Source organism: Notolabrus celidotus, chromosome 6 (genome assembly GCF_009762535.1).
Source record: "Notolabrus celidotus isolate fNotCel1 chromosome 6, fNotCel1.pri, whole genome shotgun sequence".
Classification (NCBI taxonomy): Eukaryota; Metazoa; Chordata; class Actinopteri; order Labriformes; family Labridae; genus Notolabrus; species Notolabrus celidotus.
The window spans coordinates 20,030,382-20,054,316 of NC_048277.1; the positions used below are offsets into that span (position 1 = coordinate 20,030,382).

Genomic DNA, 23,935 nt, shown 5'->3' on the forward strand with positions numbered 1-23,935 from the left:
TTGTAAGTATTTCCCAAACGGAATAAATATATTCGATTGAGAGGATTTCACATTATTGAGGATTATTCAACTGGATCAGTTCACAGCATCATAGGCACCCAGAGACATTTCGTTTATGTGCGCCTTCGATTTGGGGTGTTGATTTTGGGAATCCTCATACTATACTCCACTCCAGTTTTTCCTCCCAGCTCCCGGCCACCTTATCCTATCACTATGTGTTTCTGAGTGAGAGAAGCCGACTCTTGTTTACAGCAGAGATTCCACGGAGGAGCGGAGACCCACAGCCTGCTGCTTCCACCGAAGGCGAACCGCTTGGATTTCAGCCTCTGGATATACACGCCACGGGAGTTTTGTTCTCTCTATTTTTATGAGGATAAAAGCAAAACAACAAACACTCGTAAAAAAGGACAACTCCTTGGGTTTATTCTCCCTCCCACCCCGGCCGAGGTCGTCTAGCTGGAGCGAGCTGGAGACCCATTCTCCTGCGTGGCACAAGTCTAGTGTTTTCTTTCAGCTGCAAATCCCGACTGACGGCGGAGATAAGTCCAAGCTGGGGAGCTGGAAAATCGGTTTAAAAACGTCTTCTCAACGCCGGGGATCGAGAGCCTGTGCTGGCTGAATGGCATAAGCAAAAAGAGGGGGTTTCATTCATTTTCAGCCTCCCAGCCACCACCCCTGTGGACCTGGACGTGTTTTCAGCCCCTCTCCTCCCCTCATGCACAGGCGAGCGACACTGGCGTTACTTTAAAATGCTGATACAGGCTTCTATTAACACATTTTAATTCTTACATTTTTCAACACACCGGGCCTGGTCGCACTGAACGCGCACTGCTGTTTTCTAGAGATGGAGACTGAAGATGGGGATTACCATCATTTATCCACTAAAATCACTGGCTTGTGTGCCATACAATCCGACGTCAAAGTATCTTTTGATTGGAAAAAATAGCAGACTGTTTTAGCATTTTTTTTTTGTTCACCAGAGGAATTCCCTTTTCTTACAATCCATACATTAAATTATACGGTTATTTTCTCAGAGCAAATAATCGTATAACGAGAACCAAGCATTTGCAAGTTACCACAGGGTAGCCCTTCGGGCTACACATTTACTTTAACCTGTGTCCATTTCAAGGATTGTTTTTAAAGAGGATATTACAATTTGGATCATAAGGATTTTTAGGAGGCAAATAATGTCGAGGAACATGAGATCTGACACACCGACCTTGTTTTGGGGACTGATGCTGTCTGTCTCCACCATCTGCATCTGGTCCACACATGGAGAGAGTAAGTATCCTATTCTTTCTTTAAATAACAAATAGTGTGTTGTTGTTATATATGTAGCAGGTGCATTAAAATATGGAAATGCTTTACTTGAGAACACAGTGTGCTCTCTGTAACCCAGTTTATCCTCTTGTAAAGCAGTGTTTTCCAGACTTTTGGCATAAAAAAATGTACCAAAATGATTATTCAATTTTATTTCAGTTGGTCAACATTCATAATAGGACTTACATTAGAAAGAGGAAAATCTGGACTTAAATCTCCCCGATAAGAACCTTTTACTTCTACATTAGCCGAGGACCATGTGGTAGCTACAGCTGCCCGTCACTGGCTGAACACAATGACACAAAATCAGCTTTATTCAGCTCAAAAATCCCCACATCCGATGAAGTACTGTAGGTTTTCTGGACACAGCAAGACATACTCGGCACATGTTGCCTTAATCTTAACGTTGGGCATGCAGAGCAGAGGATGAATCCAGGGACCAGAGCTGAAGGTTACTACAACCATGTGGCCATTTTGCATTTCGTGGTGAGGCGTCGCTGCGCATGAACAACCAGAATCAGAGTATTTGTTTCTTAAAAGGACATACGGCCGTTATTATAATGAAAAAATCATCAAAAATGAAAGTACCTCAACTAAAGAAAATCCCCACAAAGAACAAATTACATGCTACACCGCTTTATCCCACAAGACTGCAAATGTATCTCTTGTGAGCCTCAATTTTAGTACACCTACTACTAGTGCTGTCCTTAAAATACCCTTACATTTCCGCCAATTCTCAGTCTATGCATTATGCTTTGTTTATTCTTTATATTAAAATAGTAATAGCTTAAATGTTGAAAATATAATATAGGCATACGATATATGTGTAGTTATTTGTTTTTGATTTCATATTTCCCCCTGTTTGCTTCTTCTTCCCTGTGTTAGCTTATTTAGCTAAAATATGTCATGGAGTTTCTTCAAATGTAAAGACTCTTACAGTAAAAACTGCATCTTTATGTGAAAAATCTGAAGTGTCCAATAACTGTGTTTTCTACAGTAATGTCTTTTATGCTTTTCAATTTCAAGGCTAAAAATGCAACATTTTTAAAGAGTCTCAGGTCCAAAGTAGCCTAACAAATGGAGCTAAAGCTCCCTTTTGCCATTTTTTTTAAACAACTAGGATCTAATGAGGGTAACAAAGGGCTGTTTTTATTTTTGATTGATTGGTCAGTTTATAAAGACGTTTATTCTATCACTGTCTGATCAATGAACAGTAGTAAAAGGCCAATCAAGTATCTCTTACTAACTCAACTGTCAAATATGGAGAATAAAAGTAAAAAGAGTTATAGCAAGGTTTTTAGTCTAAACAGGGACAAAATATAATGAAAACCAATTTTTTAAAATCTCCTGGGTGTATGTAGTCTGAGAATGACACATTGAATGACTCTCTGCTTTGTATGACAAAGATGTGGTCTTTAAAATTATGACATTCTCAATGTGTTCATTTGGACAGTCACACATGCAACGTGTATCATTTTCCCTGCTGGTCAGTGAGTTCTTTCCTGTTGAATCTTCCACACTCAAGCACAGAGGTTGTAATTGTGTACCTGTCTGTATAACTTGGGTGGCACAGCATTATTTGTTTGTGTTTTGTGTGTATTCAAGGTGTTGTGTCACTTCTGTTCAACCTAATTTGCCTGTTTCAGACAGTGTGAAGGTGCAGACAACATGACATGGGAAGGAGACAAACTCACTGACCTCTTTTAGCATTCAAATAGAAGTAAAAAAAAAACACAGTTTTTACTTCTATTGAGCAGTGGTGCAAACACAGCCATGTAGGGGGTGCATTTCTTTACACCCTCCTGAGCCGGTGTGACACCCATGAACGCCACAGGGGGCTGGGAGACAAGTGGCTGTTCCTTAGATCTTGACGCTCTGTGGTGTAAAAAATCACAACAAAGAGCTCAGAGACAAAGATGGTGAAGAGGAAGAAGAAGACAGGGATGGGTGTCATGGGTTTATCACTCAGAAGATAATGTGTACTTCAGTGACCTGTGGAGAGGGTTAGAATTTCCAGCTTTTATCACCACTTAGTGGAAAATCACAAAAATCTAAGAGCTCCATTAGGGGGTGAAAACTTTTTTCTTTCTTTTTTTTTTTTTGCTCTTTTTGTTTTGATAATCCATCCACACATATAAAATGTAATTATGCTCCCTTTTAACTCTCACCACAGTAAACTTTCCGTGCAAAGGCTTCCAAGTATGGTGCACACAAGTCTCAAAAAGTTACAGAGAACGAGAGGGAGATACAGACTCTGTGTTTGGAAATAGATTGAGCAAAAATACACTTTCGAGAGACAGACATGGTTTTGTTGATTGGAAGAGTAGAGAGTTTGTTGACTGTTTTATTGGCTTTTGCTGTCCACACAGAGGAGCACCATCCCTCATGGACTGATGCACTTTTTTACTTCATCACTTGGCATCAATACAATTGGAGTTATAAATAGATTTGTCACAAGCAATGTCGGTTCAGGGGTTGTGTGAGTACAGGCACCCTCTGTCCCGTTCCAGGAGGGCACTCCAGTGTTCCTGCTCAGTTATTTATGAAGGGACGTGTTGCTCCAGGAAACCTGAATGGCAGCTTGAATAATCAAACATCAGTGAGCATTGTGTTTGACAGGCAGCCCCTCCTAACTTCACCCTTTGGGCTCCAGTGAGGTGCAGTTCAGATCTTCTTATCATGATGGGGCAAGTGGCTCATATATGTCTGCTGTCACTCTACACCAAGGTGCACTATTCCCATCTTGTGACTGGGGCTACATGGTTACACACACATACCTCCCTCCACTATGCATCCCCCTCAACACACACACATGGCTGGATGCAGGAATACCTTGCCTTAACCCAAACAACAAAGTGTAGCGAGTGCTCATAGCAGTGTGTATGAGATTGTGTGTGTTTACAGTTGCATTGCAGCTCCATGTGTGTTTTTGCAGCAGAACTCAGCGTGACAGCCTGAGTCAGTGGCATGCCCCTGTGTGAGGATGTGAAAGTGTGTCACTGGGCTAGTTTGTGAGAGTGTATTCGAATGCCGTCCTGCAGCTCTTGCAGGCTGCCAGCTGAGTTTTACAATGCTTAATTAAACACTTTATTTCAAGTGGCCCGTCATTGGATTGGCTTAAATGAAGACTCTGGCCAACCGCACATACATCACTGTGGGCTCCTGGTTTAATGGCCCTTGGAGTATTGAACATTTTGTGGGATGATTGCAAATGTGAGCTCCTTTAATAGAAGATGGTTGATATATTTGAGTGAAAAGCTGGTCATCAGGTAGTGAATGTAAATCTGTCTCAAGTAAAGAGTTCATCATATTATTAAAAAAAAACTTTTGATATTCTTGCACTGAACTTCTCTGTCTTAAATGTCTGTTTTATTCATCATCACTAGTTTTTACTAGTTATTGTAAGACTGCTGTAAACAAAGAGGTGAAACCTTTAAATACATTTATACTGTTATTCAAGGCAGCTGTGTCTAGCTCCTATTAGGTCTGACGATAGCAATACAAATGTGTGCCATTATATTGATAAATATTGCAATAATGAAATGTAGTGTGATAAATAGAAATATTGGATATTGCTTATTGGCTACAACTCATAGTTTGTCAATCTGCTGTTTGTGATGTTTGACACATTACTAGATTAAACTTTTTTTGTCATCATTAAAATAACATTTATAAATTTTTGGGTTGCTGAAAGCTAGTTCTGTCTTTGTCATTGCATTAAATTGGTGTGACTTGTTTAAATTGAACTATATTTACTTATTAATTTTGATTCTGACTTTTGTCATCTGTTTATTGCAAATATTCATATTGTGATAATGATAAAATGCCATTTTATTATGCAACCCTACTTCAGATTCCTGCTGACTTGTCTGCTAGTGTAGTAAATAATAGTATTTTATTACTCTCTTAACTGTATTTAATTCATTAATACATATGTCTAACAGGCTGTGATGTGAAGCTGCTATAACCTTGTGTATTGTACACAAACAGCTGCAACAGGATTTTTTTTCAGGTGACACATTAGAGGTAAAACTAATTGTAAGAAAAAGGATCGATTCAAAATTCCTCACATTTCAAATTGAAACCATTTGTAAAGTTCTGTGTTTACTTCTGCACGTCAATTCAGAGATTTACCCTCTGAAAATACAATCAGCCTTTATTTAAACCTCAAAGAGTTAAAGGGCAAAGTCCTTTTTTTATAAGACGTCATGTGTACAAATACTACAGGGAAAATGCAAACACAACAATTAAATTATAATAATTAGTTATAAGACCAAAAACTAGCAGAGCACAGTTAAAATCAGCTTGATGTAAAAGTGTATGAGTTAAAACACTGTGAGATAAAAAAAACACCTTAAATTAGTGTTTTTGTATGCAGGACCTCAAGCAGTAGCCATCAAAACATGTCTGTCCCATTTTGCTCAGAGAAACACCAACAATCAAGCTTCTTGTAACCCCATTAAACTCTTACCGAACAGTACAGTTTGATATGGTTGTTCCCAGTGATCAGGTTGTCGTGTGCCTGACCCTTTCCCTCTTTCTGGTGAGGGGGAGTCTTTTTGTGTGGCTGTAGTTGTTTTGGTTGGCAGTGTAGTGTTACTGTTTGGGGTTTTACTGATATTTGAGCCACAGTGTTTGAAGTCAGGTCCACTGAGGGGAAGTGGCCCACCAGACCGCTGGTCAGATGACTTCCAGTATGCCACGGATTAGGGCCAGTTGATGTGGCAGGTGTGAGGGGATGTGACCGCTCGGTTACCAACTCCCTCGCTGCTTCGAAACCAAATGGACTTCAGTGGAAAATTTAATGCTGATACTCGCTATTATTGTTTAATATGAATACCACTTGTGTCTGCGGTTACTGTTCTTGATTTCAGGAGTTAATAATCTACTTTATAAAGTGTTTTTTTTATTGTGCACACCTCATCCAAATTTCACACTCATACAAATGATTATTATTATTTTGATTAAGAGCTAAAATATAAGATGTAATAGATGTTTATGTGTTTGAAACACTACACATTTTCAGCCCCCAATGTGTTAATTTATTATTTTATTTTTTGGGCTTTTACACCTTTATTGACAGAAGGAGAGGACAGTGGATAGTGTAGGAAGCTGGGAGAGAGTGGGGGAATGACAGGTGGGAAAGGAGCCAATGGCTGGATTCGAACCCGGGCCACCCGCTATATGGGCGCGCAACTTAACCAGTAGGCCAAGTCTGCGCCCTCAATGTGCTTATTAAGTGTTTGCTACATTTCATAGTATAATGGAGGATAAATTGAAAATACATATTTAAAAGTCATCATTGTGTTAGCGAAAACTTTTCTGGATGTAGCATTATTATTATTATTATTTTGAATCCTGTAAGTTCAATTAATCAGCAGCTATTAGTTGTGGCTTAATTTTCTGATCTAACGTCAGGCCGTGTTTGCGTATATGTGCGTGCCTGCTCAGGTGTGCATGTGTCTTTGCTATGACATTTCCATGGAGGGCCAGGGCAGGGTTTATCAATCATAAACATGAGCCTATGGATCCCATTACGCTATGGAGATATGTGTGTTTACTCAGCAGTGTGAAGAGCAAAGAGAAAGAGAGAGAGAGAGAGGGAGGGGGGAGAGAAGCACACACATGTATGTAGGCGTCCCCTTCAGTGGAGGACCCAGACTCCTAAATATCCACATCATTCTCAGGTCACTGTTGTCAGCACTTACATTTTCTCCCCCTCACCTCTTCCTGTTTATGTAACAATGAATACAGAGGTTTGGTATCTAAATCTTATTCAAGCTTTTTTGTCTTCAAAACAAGTGGATTGCCAGAAAGAATGAGAGAAGCCTGGAGGCTTAGTTTTAGACAACATCCTACTCAATCTTTTTCCAAGGAAATGATTGGAATTCCTGGTACTTAACATGCCTAATGAGAAGAACAAGGGCGTCACAAAGAGGGTTTTTTTCTTTTATTCCTCATTCTTTTCACTCTTTTCTTCTGTCTTCTTTTTCAAGACTTTTTCAAGTGTTAATCAATTTAAAGTAATGAGGTATGCGGCAGAAATGTCTGACATTTATAGCATGCAAGAACACATTGTCAGCATTTCAAGGTTTATGTTTTTCTTGGTATAACACTGGTAGGGTCTTTGGCAGAAACCTTATCTCTCCCTCGACACAGTATCTCTCTTTGCTCCCCCTCTCCATTCACTGGCCAGACGCCCCCGCATTTATTAATGCCCTCATCAGGAAGTGGGGCCTAGAGTTTCTCTTTACTAACAAACAAATTAGTCTTTGTATTGGAGTGGCTCCACCCCTCCTCCCTCCCTCTCCGGCTGCTGGAGAAGCTGGAAGAAAATTCTCAATGAAACAAAGAAGACATGCAGCTCGATGGCTCACAAGTGGAGCCCAGGGGCATTGGTGTTGATTGGAGAAAGCAAATACTATTTTCTAGTGGAGTAATCGTTTCCGTTCTAAATTTGGAGGAGTGAAACAGCCTGACAGGAGCAAATATAGCCCATTCATCCACATAAACAATGCAGCTTCTATTTTTGGCAGAATGGTTTCAACAGAAAAACATCAAACATGGCCTTTTTTGTCTCCACTGAAGTGGAGTTAATTTACTCACATTGACATTTTGAGAGCACACACACATAATATGATCGGATGTAAGCCTTGTAGAACACTTTTACTATTTTACAAACGCATATTTGTTTTCAAAAATGACTTTGAGCCTTGAAACTGTTAATCTCTTTGCTTTTATCCTGGAGCCATGGTTAGTGTGTTGACTGTGATCAAAGGCTGTGATTAAAAACATGCCTGTGTGTCTCGTTGGAAAGGCGTTGTGACAGTGTCGCTCACTGCTACAGCATCTTAAGCCTCTTTAAGAACTTAACAGGTTTAACCAAGGAGCTCATATGTCAAAGCATTTCCTGTGCTGACCTCCTTTTAGATAGTTCACAGTGATGTTCAACCTGTTAGCTGTGGCATTAGTCCGTAATGTAATTATACATTTTATTTGTCATAACAGCTATGACAAATACAGTGTTTTTAATCTTTTATGCTAGCTTAACTTTAAAAAAAAGTGAAATAGGGTGCACAAAAAATATCTGAGAAAGTCCTCTGTAACACAACAGCCAAGTCTATCCAGTTAGCTTATGTTCACAGATACATATTTGAAATAGGAAGTCAAAATTATTGGACTAATGTTACGAGTAATGCAAAGGAGAAACACTTAAATAAGTTAGCTTATGCTAGTGAAAAAGCTTAACTTAGTGTGAATAGGCTAAATGTTTTAGATAGCTTTAGGCAATGGATAAATTGTTAGCAATGTAAGCACCTAGCTAAAATGCTGACATATGTAGCAAGGAGCACTGAATAAATAGATGAAATTAGAGTAATGTAGAAATAGTTTGCTGGATTAGCTTCACTTCAGCTAACACATAGGAGATATGTGGCCACATTAACTGAAAGTTATAGATATTTGATGGCAATGGATTAACAAATAAACTAGGTTAAATTAATGTATGTGGTGAAACAGTTAGCTTAACCCTCCTGTTATGATCGTTTCTTAGAGACAGCAATAATGTTCCTGGGTCAACTTGACCCGAGGCATATTTAATCATTCAAAATTGTCAGAACCCAAAAATATCCTCATAAACGTTTTTTTAAAATCTCATTATAAACCCCACTACTAACCATTTGAATCAATATTTAGTGCATTGGTGTTCTTTAATTCTCACAGATCATAGTTCAAAGAGGATAACTCACTCGTTTTTTATGAAAATTCTTCTTAAAACTTGTTTTATGTACATTGGACAGTGATTGGGATGAAATATGTCACACAGCTGCAAAGAAACATTTAAGTATTTGACACTTCTGACCCCTTATAGCCTCCACTTTGACTGTCGGGTCAAGTTGACCCGCAAACAATACCTATGTAATATAAACACACAGGGGGGGTTGCAAATGTGTGAAATGAACCATTTTCATTTTATAACTTCCTTGTACAAAAGCAAACCTTTTGAAACAACAAGTCAGTTTTATTCAAATTAGATTGTAATAATATCCACTTTGATATCACCAACAGTAGAGAAAACATATGGTTAAAAACAGTTTATATTAAAACATTTTAAGCAAGAGGGTGTTAAAAAAGTATGTCTTGAGTACATTCTGCAGCTAACAAAAAAGCTGAGAACACCAACAACCATTAATTCCTTGGCATAGTGAGTGATAGGCTAGATTAGACGAAGAGTTAAAGTCATCAATACTAGATGCTGTCTTTGCTGCATGTGTGTGTGAGTGTGAGTGAGTGTGTGAGTGAGTGATTGTGTGGTTTCAAGTGTTGTTCTCCAGCACAGTGGAATTTCTCATTAAACACTGGGGTTATCTGAGGTGACAGACATTTAACAGGGAAATGTAGGTTTGTATTTACAATTCCCCCAGTCACCTTTATATTAAAAATATATCCATGATGTCAGACCTTGATGATGAAAAAGTCCCTCTTTAAGGTGAAAAATCCGCCTAAAAGAGAACACTCTGGACAAATATGAAGTTCTTTTATACCCTGCAGTAACATGGTGTTCCCGCACTGCACAGACTGTCTTTTCATATCTTCGTATGAATTGTACTGTATGAATCACATGTTGCCTGCGAAGTATCATCCTGACTAACAGGATTATATGCTTCAAGAAGATTAATGTAATTAAAAGCTTTTGGAAAAGGTAATCTTCATGCTTATCTATATGCTGCTTTGCCGTATTCACCAACAATCACTTCCTGTTACATTTATTTGTTGGGACCAGGGGTGCCGCCAGGGATTTTGGGCCCCATGCAAAAATATCACATAGGGCCCCATCACCAAAGGCCAAAAGAACCCTGTGCAACTGCTGTAACCACATCTCCATGATCCAGTCGACCCAGTCAAAGCTTTACAAAACTTTACCTTTTCAGCTGTCTTGCCTCTTAGAGTCAAATATTTACTGTATGACTGGCAAAAATGAAGGATTAATTGATTTGCCCCTTCTTTTATTATGTTTTAATTGCTTCATCATGGACCCAAATTGAACAAGCACAAAATAAAAACGGAAGTCAGTTAGGCTACATAAAAATTAAAAGGTAGACCAAACCTCACATTGAGAGGACCCTGGCTCTGTACATAATGCACATGATATATGTCTTGTAATATACCATTTGTAATAACATCATAATCAAAGCTACAACAGTCTTTAAAAATGAATGCACAACAGGAACAGCAGCACTGAATCATGCAGAATAATGGAACTATAATGCTGTTCTGTATCAGTAACGCTAGATTTGATATTTTATTGTGTTCAAGTTTATCAGATCAAGTTTATTTATTATAATTATTAAGAGGTTAAAGCTACTTAAACAAATTGCCCATCGTGGGACCACCTAAAATTCAGTCAGCATCAAAATATCTGATTTTAAGGTATTATTTGAGTAATCTCTGTGACATTAAAACAGACTAAATCACTCAATGCTTCAACCTGCCCAGCTTCCAAAACAGACTATAGGCTGTAGCTTATGTAGCTTAGCTATAGCTTTGTTTTTATAGGCTTTTATAATAGTACAGATAGTGAGAGAAAAAAGAGATTCCCACAGACCCCCTTCAATAATGCTACGTTGCTCACCTTCTTGTTCATTGGGTTGGGGGGAGTTGTGGGGAGACAGTGCACCTGCTCACATATCAGCTGCTGAGTCTGGTAGGGAGGGCAGGGAAACCCATTTAGTATAATTAGCTAAAACATAGTTCATCTCATTGTGGACATCAAACTAGCAAACAGGTTGATTTTAACCACTCAAAGACTATACCAACCTTTCCTGGAGAAAAGCTGGGTGACATACTATCGCCTTTTCTTCTCTCTCTCCTCTCTCTCTCCTTTCTTCCCCTCCTTTTCTGGGGCCCTGACCTTTTCATTCAAGATATTGTAGCTGCCGCACTCTGTGTACTGTGCAACTTCTGTCTGACTATAGGTCTGACTGCGGCAGAGCTTTTTAGAGCAACTCAGGCTGGGCTGTACCATTTCATGCCGATACGGAGGGGGGGGGGATTAATATGAATTTGCCCAGATAAAGTAGAGATCTCTGATATACATTTTATTAAGACAACAGGAATGTTTTTTTAATTACCTTATTCTGAATAAAATATTAATTCTGAATTATTATTTTTTTATTATTATTTTCGGGCCCCCTGTCAGTGATGTGCCCTTAGAATCATCCTAACTTTTCCCCCCTACACTTGAGGTCAAAATGATTAGCCCCCCAGGAATTCTGGAACATTTCCCTTAAATTCTGCCCAATGTTTGCATCATTGATAAAACTTGATATAAGCAAACATTCACCAGTGTTCTTTAGTAGCTTTGGTACATTTAAGAATGTAAAATACATTTTTAGGATAGCTTTATAAATATATTGAAAAATGGGGTGGTCAAAAGTATTAGCCCCCATGTGAACTTTTGCTTCAAAACACCTCTGTGCAGTCAGCTGGATTCCAACAAACACCTGTCAGTCAATTGGCTTCCTAACAACACCTGAGCATTCAAACAACATTTAGATTTACTTAAGGAACTCCAAACAGGGCACTTGAACACGTTATTGAGAGAGACTACTCATACTAACCAATGCAAAAGACAAAGGAAATCAGTCTTGAGCTCAGAAAGAAGATAACGGAGGCTCATAATAAGGGGGAGGCTATACTGTCATGTCCAGGCATTTTACAGTGTCTGAAACAGCTGTACGTTGCATCATTGCAAACTTCAAAATTGTTCAAACAGTTCTTAAAGGACACCTAAGCCAAGGTCCTGGAGTGACCCGTGCAGAGCCCAGATCTCAATCCTGTGGTGGGTGCTCAAAGTGAATGTCCATGCTCAGAAACCCCGTACTTTGGACCAGCTGGAACAATTTATATTAGAAGAATGGGCCAAAATCCCTCCAGAGACATGTGCCAACCTTGTAAAGAACTATTTGAAGAGGTTGTTGTCAGGTGTGGCTCAGAAAGGGTACATCATTGACTACTTAGGGCCAGGGCGCTGATAATTTTGGATGTTTCATTTTTACCTTTTTTTGTTTTAATTCATTGCATCAATAAAATATCCAAATCAAACATAGTGAACATTTTGACTTTGTTATTTTGGAAATAAATTAACTCTAAACACTTGTTTTTAATGGTCATTTTCATGGAGAAATCAAGGGTTTTATCTGATTTCACAAGGGGGGCTAATAATTTTTACCTCAAGTGTATACGGCGCCACTGGTTGGGACCGATAGAATTTTAGCTTTCTACTGAGCTCTTTGTTGACATGCATCTTGCTTGAGAGAGTCGGGATGCATCTTTACATTTCATCTCTTTGTGTCTTTCAGTCTGTGGTCCGAGTATCGACATCCGAAATGATATCAGTGAGTTCAAGCGGCTGGAGAACTGCACGGTTGTGGAAGGGTACCTGCAGATCCTCCTCATCAACGACAAGACCAATAACATCCACCAGGAAGTCTTCCGCTCCCTCAGCTTCCCAAAGCTGACCGTCATCACAGATTACCTGCTGCTGTTTCGTGTCTCGGGTCTGGACAGTCTCAGCGTGCTCTTCCCCAACCTGAGTGTCATCCGTGGGCGCAATCTCTTCTACAACTACGCCCTGGTGATCTACGAGATGACGAGCCTGAAGGACATCGGCCTGTACAACCTGAGGAACATCACCCGTGGAGCCATGCGGATTGAGAAGAACCCAGAGCTCTGCTACCTGGACTCAGTGGACTGGTCTCTTATTATGGATGCTGAGTTCAACAATGTTATCAATGGGAATAAGAAGGCGAAGGAATGCGATAATGTCTGCCCCGGCATGATGGAGGATAACCCTCTTTGTAAGAGGACTTCGTTTAATGAGAAGTACGACTACCGCTGCTGGACATCCACCAAGTGCCAGAAAGGTAACTTTCATTTCACTGCTATCTGTTTGAACTCTGTCTTTGAGCTGATGTTTCCGTTATACATTTGAATGTCTGCAGTGTTTTTTTGTGATATAAGTACAGTAAAAGCAGATTTGACTTTGATCTAGGTAGGTGGTTTCCAGTCACATAAACATACTGCATTTTTTCACCAGCGAACAAATCCTGTGAATCTATGCAGTGTTTTCCCTTCATTTCCGCCAGACTGCTGGATTGTCCATGGGCCAGTGCAAGCATTTCCTCTCTGTTCATTACAGAGACCTTGTCTTCAGATCAGGCTATTTGTGGAGTGAAGGATGGCTGCAATATAGAGCACCAGGTATTAGGAGGGCATACTGAGCTGAGGTTAAAGTTGCTCTTCCAAGAAATGAGCTAGTCTACCTGTCTGGTCCATGTCGGTTAAATATTTGCCTTAGGGACTTTTTTTCCCCAATTTATTAAAGGGGTATATTGAAGAATCTGAGGGGAGAGTCATCCTTGTTTGACTTCACCTCAGTGGAAGGGTCATAGAGTTTAAAGGCAGTTCATAGGAGGGTCATATAATTTCTATATATTCTTCTTGATCTAGATTAATTTGGTGGTTGAGTAGTTGTTGCCTGTGCCTCAAGACTGGCGTAGCAGCTTCTAATAACATTTGATATAGTCACAGGTCTTTTTACTCAGATTTCAGGATAAGGGACAGCTTATGCTTTTTGATTTGAAACTAGGACAACCAGATCAACTGTCATGCTTGTCTTCAAAGCCACTATTGAAGGCGTTAAAAGCCTTTTTGAGACACTTCTGTTGCCTTTTAGGCTTTTGTTTGGGACGTTATGTTGCTTTCTAATGCAAGATTGCTACTATTATCATCTGTCTTGCTTGTTTTTTTGCAACCATTTGAGGATATCACGCTCATTCTTCTCTCTATAGGCCATCTAACGCTTTATGTGTATCTCTCCTTCAAGTGCGCAGAGGGCATAACAGAGAATTATTTGTCTCCATTGCAGGCAAGGCCACATACATTATTCTTCACATACAAAAGGGCTTTTGATGTAGTTATCAAAAGTACACATTGCTTTGGAGACTTAGAAACACATATTTTTCTACCTCACATTTTAAACTGAAAGGGTAAACAACAATTTAGAAAACACTCCAACTCAATTAAAAAAAGGTATCCAAGATCATTATGGCTGCTTTCAAATATATCTGTATTAAAACTCTCAATAAAGAGGTCAAGCTAACTTTATTAGGGCATTCAACACATTGATAGAGTATAAAAGAGGCCTTCTAACATTTGTCTCTTGATCTGATAGATACAGATAATGTCTGCTATTCAGAGGATGACATCAATGCCACAGCTTATTTTGTATCGACTGTTAACACACTGGTACTTAAGTGAAGACCTACCTCTCCTCTCCCTATGACCAATAACTCGGGAGCAAATCCGAGATATGGATGTTACTTCTTCTTGATCAAACTTGAGCCTCACTTTGGCACAGAGACCTTGCTGCAGACTTCCCTGCTCTGTCCTCGTCCGTGTTAAATAACGGTGGGAAAACGTCCCTCCGGAGCTCATCTATTGAGGACCTGTGTACAGCTCCCAGGGTCAGTTGGGAGTCTCAAACACAACCCTTGTTCACCCTCGGGGACCCTCAGAACAAACAGTGGAGATCAAGCTTGTGTATTTTCCCTAGTGACCAGGTCTGTCTCTATAGGAAAACTATGGTGTTTATTGTTGTGTGTGTGTGTGTTTATTCTTGGATACAGTGACCCGCTGGCACTCTCTGAATGCTGCTATTGATTTCTTGATCCAAATACTGTTGGTTATGTGAGTTTAGAAGTTTATTTTACTTCTATGGGAATGTCTGTATTAAGAAAACAAAGGCAGTGGGAGAAAAAAAAGAGAAGTTTTGGAAGCTTTAATTAGAGAATGGAGTTATTTCAGGTGTGTGAGGTGTGTTCAAATTTCAGGTTGCATTTCTCTCTTTTCAGTTTTTTTAACTTCAAGGCTTGATGTGTGTACCTCTCCCCTTCCTGCTTCAGACTCATCTCTCCTTCCCCCTCCCTTCTGCATAATTGCCTTGTTTTTCTCCAGTACAGATGTTCCTTCAAGGGCATTCAGCGGTTTTCTAGTCAATACGGCCCGGTCTCCTCTTTAATTACACTACATGAGGAGGGAGAGCTGTCTGCCCTGCACTCTACTTTAGCCTCTGGGCCTTGTAGTGCTCCATGGAGAAACAACAAAAACTCCTCTTTCCACATGTTTGTCCACCTACTAGATACTCTTTCCCACAGCAGTTTGGGCTGATCTAGATAACTCAAGAGGGCCGTATACAACGCTGGACTGAATTAAGCAGGTTAATGTTGTACTAAGAGTGAGTGGGAGTGACTGAGCAGGGCGGTGCAGATTGGAGCAGAGGTTCTGGATGCTTTTTAGTGGCGTGCAGCGATGCGTAGAGAGGCCCTAACTGAGGAGCTGAACGCAGGAGGAGGAGGGGCACTCAGGGGAAATGTCAGACAAATGTCAAGTATACAAGCTCGACGGCAGGCTCGGAGGGTTGAAAAATTCCCGTCACTCCCCTTGTTTTCCTCCCTCCTTCCTCGTAAATCCTCCCTCTCTTCCCTGCTCCTGTTTCTTCCCCGCTAGTTTTTTCCACTTGGCTTAGCCGCAGCCTGGATCTCATCTCTGATTGTCCTTGTCAGGCGGTCTGCTGGTGTTTCCTCCTCTATTTTCACCTCACTCTTTTCTGCAGGGGCTTATCAGGGGCTGTTAACAGCTCTGGCTGTCAGATATCTTTGCTCTGTTTACTTGTTGGATACATTCTCTCATCACTGCAGTGGTCACAGCCAAGCAGCCTGTTTGGCCAAGGCCTTGGATCCTCTGACACTCTGTGCTGTTTGCTTTGAGTTTTAGGGGGGATCTCGTGACTTTAAAAGTGTCTGGCTTCCCTCAAATAGTCGTCTTCAGGTCTCTGTGTTTGCTGCAGACAGGCTTGCCTCCTGCCCCTGGACCTGAGCCAAAGCCAGATAGACAAGAGGCTTTTAAAAATGAGGCAGACGAGCAGTAAAGCATGTCGCTGTGTCCAAGCCCTCTCTCAGGGCAGGTTGGTCTTCATAGCTCCACAGGGAGGCACACACACTCTCACACTTGCTCGTCCTCACGTATCTCACATGTCTCCTTTATGTGATAGGATATTAACTTACAGTATGAGCAGCGCGGATGACACTCTGCTCTAGTTTCTCACCTCTTACCTCCTCATGCTGCTAGATTATAAAGAACATCACGTCCTGAATGTTGAAGTTATATTTCACCATAGAAATGTCAAAAGTTAAGTCTGTCATACCGGACTGCCATTGCTTTTTGAGACAGCAAATTTCAAGTATGTACGGTTTATACTGTCCTAGTGTCACTTTGTATATTAGAGTCCGAGCATCAGTGATGTAAGATGAAATGTGGCGTAAGGGGACCTGCTGTCCTGTTCTGCCGCAGACAGTCTGTGCTCTGTGTGTCCTTGTACTGAACCCAGAAGAGACTAAAGCATTTTGGAGCCCCTGGCAGTTAGGAGAGCTCTCCATTGGCCGGAGAGACTTTTGCATTTGATAACATGTTTACTCTGTCCTTGCCAGAGACCCACTTGATATCTCTGGTCTAAGTGCTCTGACCTGAGCCCACTTCACAACAGGAGAAAACTGTTTCTTTTAGAGGATGCTGCTACTGTAGGGTTAGCAGGTTCAGACGGCCAGACAGAATCTAATACTGCAAATGTTTGCAGTTTTCTACTCCTCCTTGTGTTGTTTTTTTCTGTTTCTGCAATCCTTATGTTTTCATTAAGCCTGAAGGAGAAAGCTTGCAATGCTTTGAAGTTTTTCTGATTGTCAACATTCCCCAAAAACAACAACATGTCTCTCAATGTTGTTTTCACCTTCACTTTTTTCTGGCATTAAACTCATAAGCTCTCTAGTTCCTGCTGAGGATTTGCACCATTCAGAAAATGGGTCACAAATGAATGTTGTAATTTGACAAAGGATAAGATTTTCAGGTTGATTTTTTAAAAATGAGCTCTATTGCAAATTGAACCCGGAAGTTAAACAATCAGAATTTTTTTTTCACCTGCAAATTTTATTTTTATGGCACAAAACAACGTATGTATCGACTGATTATGTGGTGGTTTGAATCTGTTCTCTAACAACTACACATTGCTTGTTTTATGAGTAAGGCATGTAAAGTATGTTCCGCCTGGTGAAATGAGTCTGCCCCTTTAAGTGTATAAGGTAGAAATTCCTGTTGGCTTAGTCATTGCAGTTTTGAGGGGATAACGAGGGGGAAACACACAGCACAGCCTGTATGTGCAGGGTCATACAGAGACTATTTATTGGCTGGGAGAAGGAGCTAAACTGACGGCTGTGATGATACACAAATAGATGAGGTTTATGTGTGTTTGGTATTGTGTGTGAATGTGGTTGTTTCTGTTTAACCAACATCTAACATCAGACTCAAGGAAGCTTTTAAATATTTAATGGCTCTTCTGAAGCTTATCAAAGTCCTGTGGTTATAGGGAGAGGAAGCAGGAAGGGGCTCAGATTCCAGTTCTTGATAGTCCGGTGCTTTCCTTGGGGACACGCTGAGCACCGTGACTCAGTGCCCATGCATCCGATGTTTCCACCTGGCATGAGCTGCTAGCCTGCGCTGCTCCATTTTGTACAAAGTTAGGGCAGCGTTCCAACATTAGAGATGGCACTGTGGTCGATCAGATTCATTCAGTCCTGTCCTCCCACAACCAGCTGACTAAAAATGGAATAATCAGATCCATCATGTTCTCCACTACTGAGCATAGATTTTATTCACCACTGCGTCCTGTCCAACATTTCTTCTAACAGTGTGCACCTTATATTCAACATGTGATACACAGTCGTTGTGCTCAGTTAACTTCGGTCCTGTTGACCCTGTGTGTGCATGTGCGTGTGTATCTATTATACAGTCCATGGTATGCGTGCGTGTGTGCGAGTGCGAGTGGGAGGTCTGGCGGAGTAAAACTGTTTCAGTGCTATGGTGCTATTGCAGTAAATACTTTCCAGAAAACAGACAGCTGTCTTCACGGCAACGCTTTGTTTCATTGTTTGCTCTTAAGTCTTCTTAATCAGTGGTCCAAGGGCAAGAGAAGCAACAACAGGCTGTAAATAGCTGTGTCTCTGTGTGTGTAAGCAAGTGCACACATCAGTCTCTTTTCTCATTCCCTCACGAGTCACTACCATTGCAGTAGATGTAGTATCTCATCTTGAAAACATCTTTAAACATCAATTACTCATCTTTTACATTATTATTTATTTGCTTCAACATTGAATACATATTTAGCTTTCAAGATTTAAGCAAGCTAGTTTATCTGAAGTAAGCATAGAAGCTAAGAAATTGTTTGCTTCTATACAGTTATCTGTAGTTATATAAGCAGAAGGGCTAATGTTGAAAATTTAGCGGATGATAATTGCGTTTTTAGGAGTTGTAATACCTTTAACAGTTTTTTATTTATGAAAACAAGCATATTGTAGCTGCTATTCTTTAGAGGTTTTAGCTGGCAGTTTTGATTGGCTTTGTTTGTATAGAGCTAGCTAGCTGTGTGTTTCAGTTTTTAAGCTAGCCTAAGCTAACTTATTGCCAACTGTATCCATATGGATAGATATTAGGAATGCACAATATTATCGGCACATTATCGGCATCGGCCGATATTGGCTTTAAAATGAACTATCGGATATCAGCCAACACGCCGATATCCGCTGACATGATTAACCAATAAAATAATAGGCTGCCTCACACATGTTGGGCTCATGTTTTGAGTTAAATATGAATTTAAGCAGCAGTCTGTAAGGTACATGTAGCTGACTAATTTAGGCACATTTACTGTCAAAGAGTAAACCATTTTATTTAATTTGGATTTAATTGCTGTACAGTTGCACTTTTCACATGTTCCCTGTGAACTGAGGTTAGGTTTATTTACTATGTCAAATGTGAAATTGGCCAAATTTGCCCTGGTTGTGGGTATTATTACGATTGTCTCAGGGAGAGCATCATCCAAGTTTTAAGTAGGATGTATCTTTTTGTTTTAATTTTGTTTGACAGCAGTTGTCATAAATAAATATGCAGTTCTAAGTATTAAGTATTTTTGTTATTTTGCACAAGAAATTAATATTACATAACAAATGTGATAAGAGTATCACCATAATACTGTACACTAATTCCAAAACAGAAGAAAATTGATGATCTCTGTAATTAGGTGTGCGGGAAAAAATATCGGCATCGGTATCGGTAATCAGCTAAATGAGTCGTAAAATATTGGCATATTGGATATCGACAAAAAATCTGATATTGTGCATCCCTAATAGATATGATAATGATATCAATTTGCATGTAAACTCTGGACAGGAACTTGAATCATTGAATGTGATAAAAATTAATATTATTTTTTTAATATAATATTTATATTAAATAATGAATAAAATCAAATATGTCCAAATTATACATTTTCTATTCATCCATGCATCAAATGTTTAGTATACACAATTTTCTGGTAGTTTCTAACAGCAAGTATTAAACCTATGCACGTGTCACTCAGTTCATTCTATCTTTATCTCCTTTCATCTCTTGGCCTCTGCCACATTTTTTCCCATCTAGGTCATATTAATAAATGTCATTCTCATGAACTGTTAGCAGCCACTGTTAGCACATGCAGCCAAAACAGAAACAGTCTTCAGTGAATTTTCTGAACCTGAGCTCTCTTCAAGCAAAAGGAGAAAAACTCTTTCTGGTCACAAATAGTTTTTCTGCTCAATTGGTTTTATTAGTTGCCTTTGGACTTGTAGGAGGCTTGGAGCATGAGTGATTGGTCAGAAAGGAATTATTTTTGCCCAACACTTTAATTTGTTTTGAGTTCCTCCCAAATGCAAAATTGTAGCATCTAATATTTTCCTGACTGAGCGTGGTAAAACTAAGGAAAAGCCACAGACACGTGTCCATGGCTTTTGCAAACCTTTAACATCAACAACAGTGTCTTTCTTGACATAATTGCTATTTAATTGTGAGTAAGCAAAGTTCATACATGATGACATGGTTGTACAGTATGTTATTGTCCATGTATGAACAGCAGGCCTTATTGTCCACCGATGGCTGCCACTGCTGGAGTTTATCCGACTCCTGTCCACTGTGGCCCACAAAGGACTCTTCTCAAAGCGCTGACAGATTGGCCTCTTTTCCTAGGTTTCCTCGCATAGACTTGATTGACCAAAATAGGACCTCCGTGTCATGCTATGAGCCTCCGAAGGGACTCACTGACACACTTTAACACACATCCAAACAAAACAAAGCACATACACACTCATTCACATTATCGCTTCTCTTGTGCCATCCCTCTTCATTTGCAAATTTTCCCTCAACCCTTGCCCAGTGTGGCTCTCCCTACTTTGTTTGCCTGTTTTTGCATGTGTGCTTGTGTAAGTATCAGCCCAGTGTGTACAGTTTGTTTTCAGCCTTCTCAATGCGTATTTGAGCCACCCAGCTCCTCTGCTGATAGGCTGCTGCCTGCTGCCTTCTGGCTGTGCAGCTTGGAAGCTGTGACTCATCCTTTGCTCTCACCACTCATTCATAAATCTGCATGAACACTACAACTTCCTCTCACAGAGCCGTGGGCCCCCTCAGCTCTTTGGTGGGTTCACCCCGTCCTGCTCTAAATGGCAGGAAGGGATGAAGGGGGGCCATCTCCGCCTCTTAGTGACGCCTCTCAGGGAGGTGAGAGAGACGAGTGCCTGCGTCTGCTGCCTGTGCTTGCCCTTGGCGCCTGAGCCGTGCCTCTGTCTGTCTGTCTGTCTGTCTCCCTGCCTGCCTTCCACGGCTCTATCCCTCCACCGTATACCCATGCAGGCTAGACCAGTCATTTACTCACTGCTGGAGGCGGCTTGGCCTTGCTTCCTGGGAGATAATGTGCCATGCCTTCGAGTAAGCTCTGAGAGCACGGGTTAATTCCACAGTAGAAAAAAAAAAAGAAATCTCCTGCAGACAAATCTCTCCTGCAGAGGTGAGGATGTACACTGACGTGCTGCAGTGGGAGGAGAGTACCCTCCTTTGCCAGAAGAGTTAGTCAGGTTCACTGAGGTCACAGAAACGCTGCACCTCTATCTTCTGTATGTGGTTAGAACATGAGGGGATTAATTGAGGGATCTGATCTGCTCCCTTAGACCTCTTCTTCCACACATGGCTCAAATGTGTGTAACTCTTTGAAAACGGTGCCACTCCCCAAGGGCATGTCCATGTGTGTCTGTCTACGTGGGGATGTGTCTTGTTGAAAGCTTACTGAACAAGTTGCTCCCGTGAATAGAGATGCATCTTATATTCAGTTATAGACACGTTCTTGTACAATAACTAAAGAACAGTTATTGTATCCTGCAGCTTAGCTAAGGATGAGTCACTCCTAGGATCTAAAGGGTGTGTTGTGTGTATGTTTTTGTGCTCTATCTATAAAAGAGATATCAAGCAGGCCTCAGCGTGCCGGTGGTGTCGAGCCGTCTGTTTTCCTCGGGAGCATGTGCACAATGAGGGAGATGAAAGAACATCATAAACTCACAAAAGGAAGTCTCATGAATTACACAGCTAAATGAAATGCCTCCGACAACCACGCACTTCCCCTCGAACCCTTTCTTCACCGTAAGTCAGAGCGAGGATTGATGTTAATAACAGCCCCATACAAAGTTTTGATGATGTCAGCTCTTTACAAATCTTCCCCCTGTAAGCTTTCAGTGTCAACAACCCATAAAGTACCCTGGCTCGTCTGATGTCATTAGTCTGCTTTCTGTCAATGCCTGAGAAATGGCCTTGACCCTCTCCGGTGCCTCCTCTTCCTCCTCTCTCTCCTCGGCTTGTTTGGGTGGGATCTCCAGGGACTGGTGCAGTTGTCAGCACACAGCCTAATGGGCACAGGTGGCTGGGGCTCCTCTGCCTTCTCCAGCTTCTCTTGGCATGGCTCTCTTTGGCATACCGGCAGCTCCTTGGCCGGCCGCCTCTATGGGCCACTCCAACACAGCAATCACCAGTTGGTGCTTTGTCAGCATCAGGGTGGCCCAGGATGAAATATGGCTCTCAACTTTGAAAACATCACTAAGAAATATGGCAGCGTGTGACACCCTGATGAGTTGTGCGGTGACAGAATTGTGTGTGTTTCTTCCTCATGTAGATGCTGATGCATTTTTTTTTAACACCGCGCCTCTCAAAGTGATGACATGTCGCTGGGTCATCCCCTATTTCTCCATAGCAGAGCAGAGAGTCCAGTGGAGGAAGAAGCGTACAGTCGTACTGCAGCATGCAGCAGTCAGACAGAAGCTTGTTACTGTGTCAGATAAATATAGAGGTCTCTGGAGCTCTCCGCTGCAGCTCTATCTCCGCCTGCTGCTGGGAGGGAGGGAAAGGCCGCATCACTTGGGAGCTACCACTATCCTCATTCATCCTTGCTAAATTGGCTTTAGGCTCACAGGACATTAAAGATAATCATGACTGCGTGGCGGCAGACAGGGTACAGTAAGGCTACAGGACAGTTTTGTCTCTGTTACCCTGTAGCCCTGCATGACATCACTGTGCTGACCCATAATGAGGGCATTGGAGAGATTCTGTCATTTAGGCTGGAGCTGGGTGATGTGGTTGTTGAATCAGTGTCAGCATGAGGTTTATGACTTCTTCGGAGGTGTTACAGGAAAATTTTGTTTTTACTTCTGTGAGCTCCTCAAACATAACTCCATTTATTGGAGTGGAGGCAAATACATCAGAGCCTGAAAGAGAAAATATTTGTAAAGCATGAAGGTTATGTTGCGTGCTTTATATTTACCTTTAATGATTACTCAAAGGGTGATGTATTTTATTATAGCAAGCTCTGTTTATATTTTTAACTGATGGCTGGTATTCTGTCAGTCTGTCAGCACCTGTAAGGAGTTTTCAAGTAGTTGTTAAAGAAATTGAAATTAATACTGATGCATTTTTATGACCTACAAAAGCAATTAAGACCACCAGACACCAGATTTACAAAGGAAACAGCCTTTCTTTCATTTTAAACAGTAAAGAATGACAATGAGTGACACTGTTGGCTCAGTTTTCTTTTTTTTGTTGTTAGAAATACTACCTTGGCTTTTGCAGGACGAGATCAGTAAGTTGTTACGATGTACGCTTTTGCCCACAGTGTACATCTTTAAGCCAGGCTTTATTCTTGCTCTTGGAAATAGCAGCTGTATAACTCAGTGTAAAGCCACCTGTTTCTTTATTGTTGAGATACTGAGATCAAGGAACAGGATGCTGCTCGAGTGGTGACTGTTGCAGCAGCTATCTTTTTTATTATTTCTTCTTCTTTCTCCTTATTTTCTTGTTATTTGTCAGCCTGTACTTATTTTGTAAAGTACTTTGTAGTAATAATAACTTCATCACTCTTTTCTTGCATGTGCATTACGCTTTTTCCACTTATTTTCTCAGTTCTGTTCTGTAAAGTTTTTTATATGATGCTACAAGTCTGTGCGAATTTTTCACCATGTCACTGGTTTTGTAAATATTTGTAATTTCACTTATTTAGTTGTGTATATACGTCGTAAGATATGCTTATTTTTACTTCTTTAATTCTAATTGCTAATAACTTCTTAATAATTGCTATATGCTATTGTTTGCCTTATACAGTTTT

General features: G+C 40.7%; 1 protein-coding gene across 1 annotated transcript in view; it reads left to right on the plus strand.

Moving 5' to 3' along the window:
• The first annotated feature begins 244 nt into the window (after window positions 1-244).
• The window catches only part of igf1ra (insulin-like growth factor 1a receptor), an 87,295-nt gene continuing 63,604 nt past the window's right edge, over window positions 245-23,935 (plus strand). Inside the window, exons 1-2 of the mRNA XM_034685051.1 lie at window positions 245-1,281; window positions 12,681-13,244. Of these exons, the coding sequence (XP_034540942.1) occupies window positions 1,188-1,281; window positions 12,681-13,244 (658 nt within the window). The 5' untranslated portion in view covers window positions 245-1,187. The remainder of the gene's footprint in view (window positions 1,282-12,680; window positions 13,245-23,935) is intronic.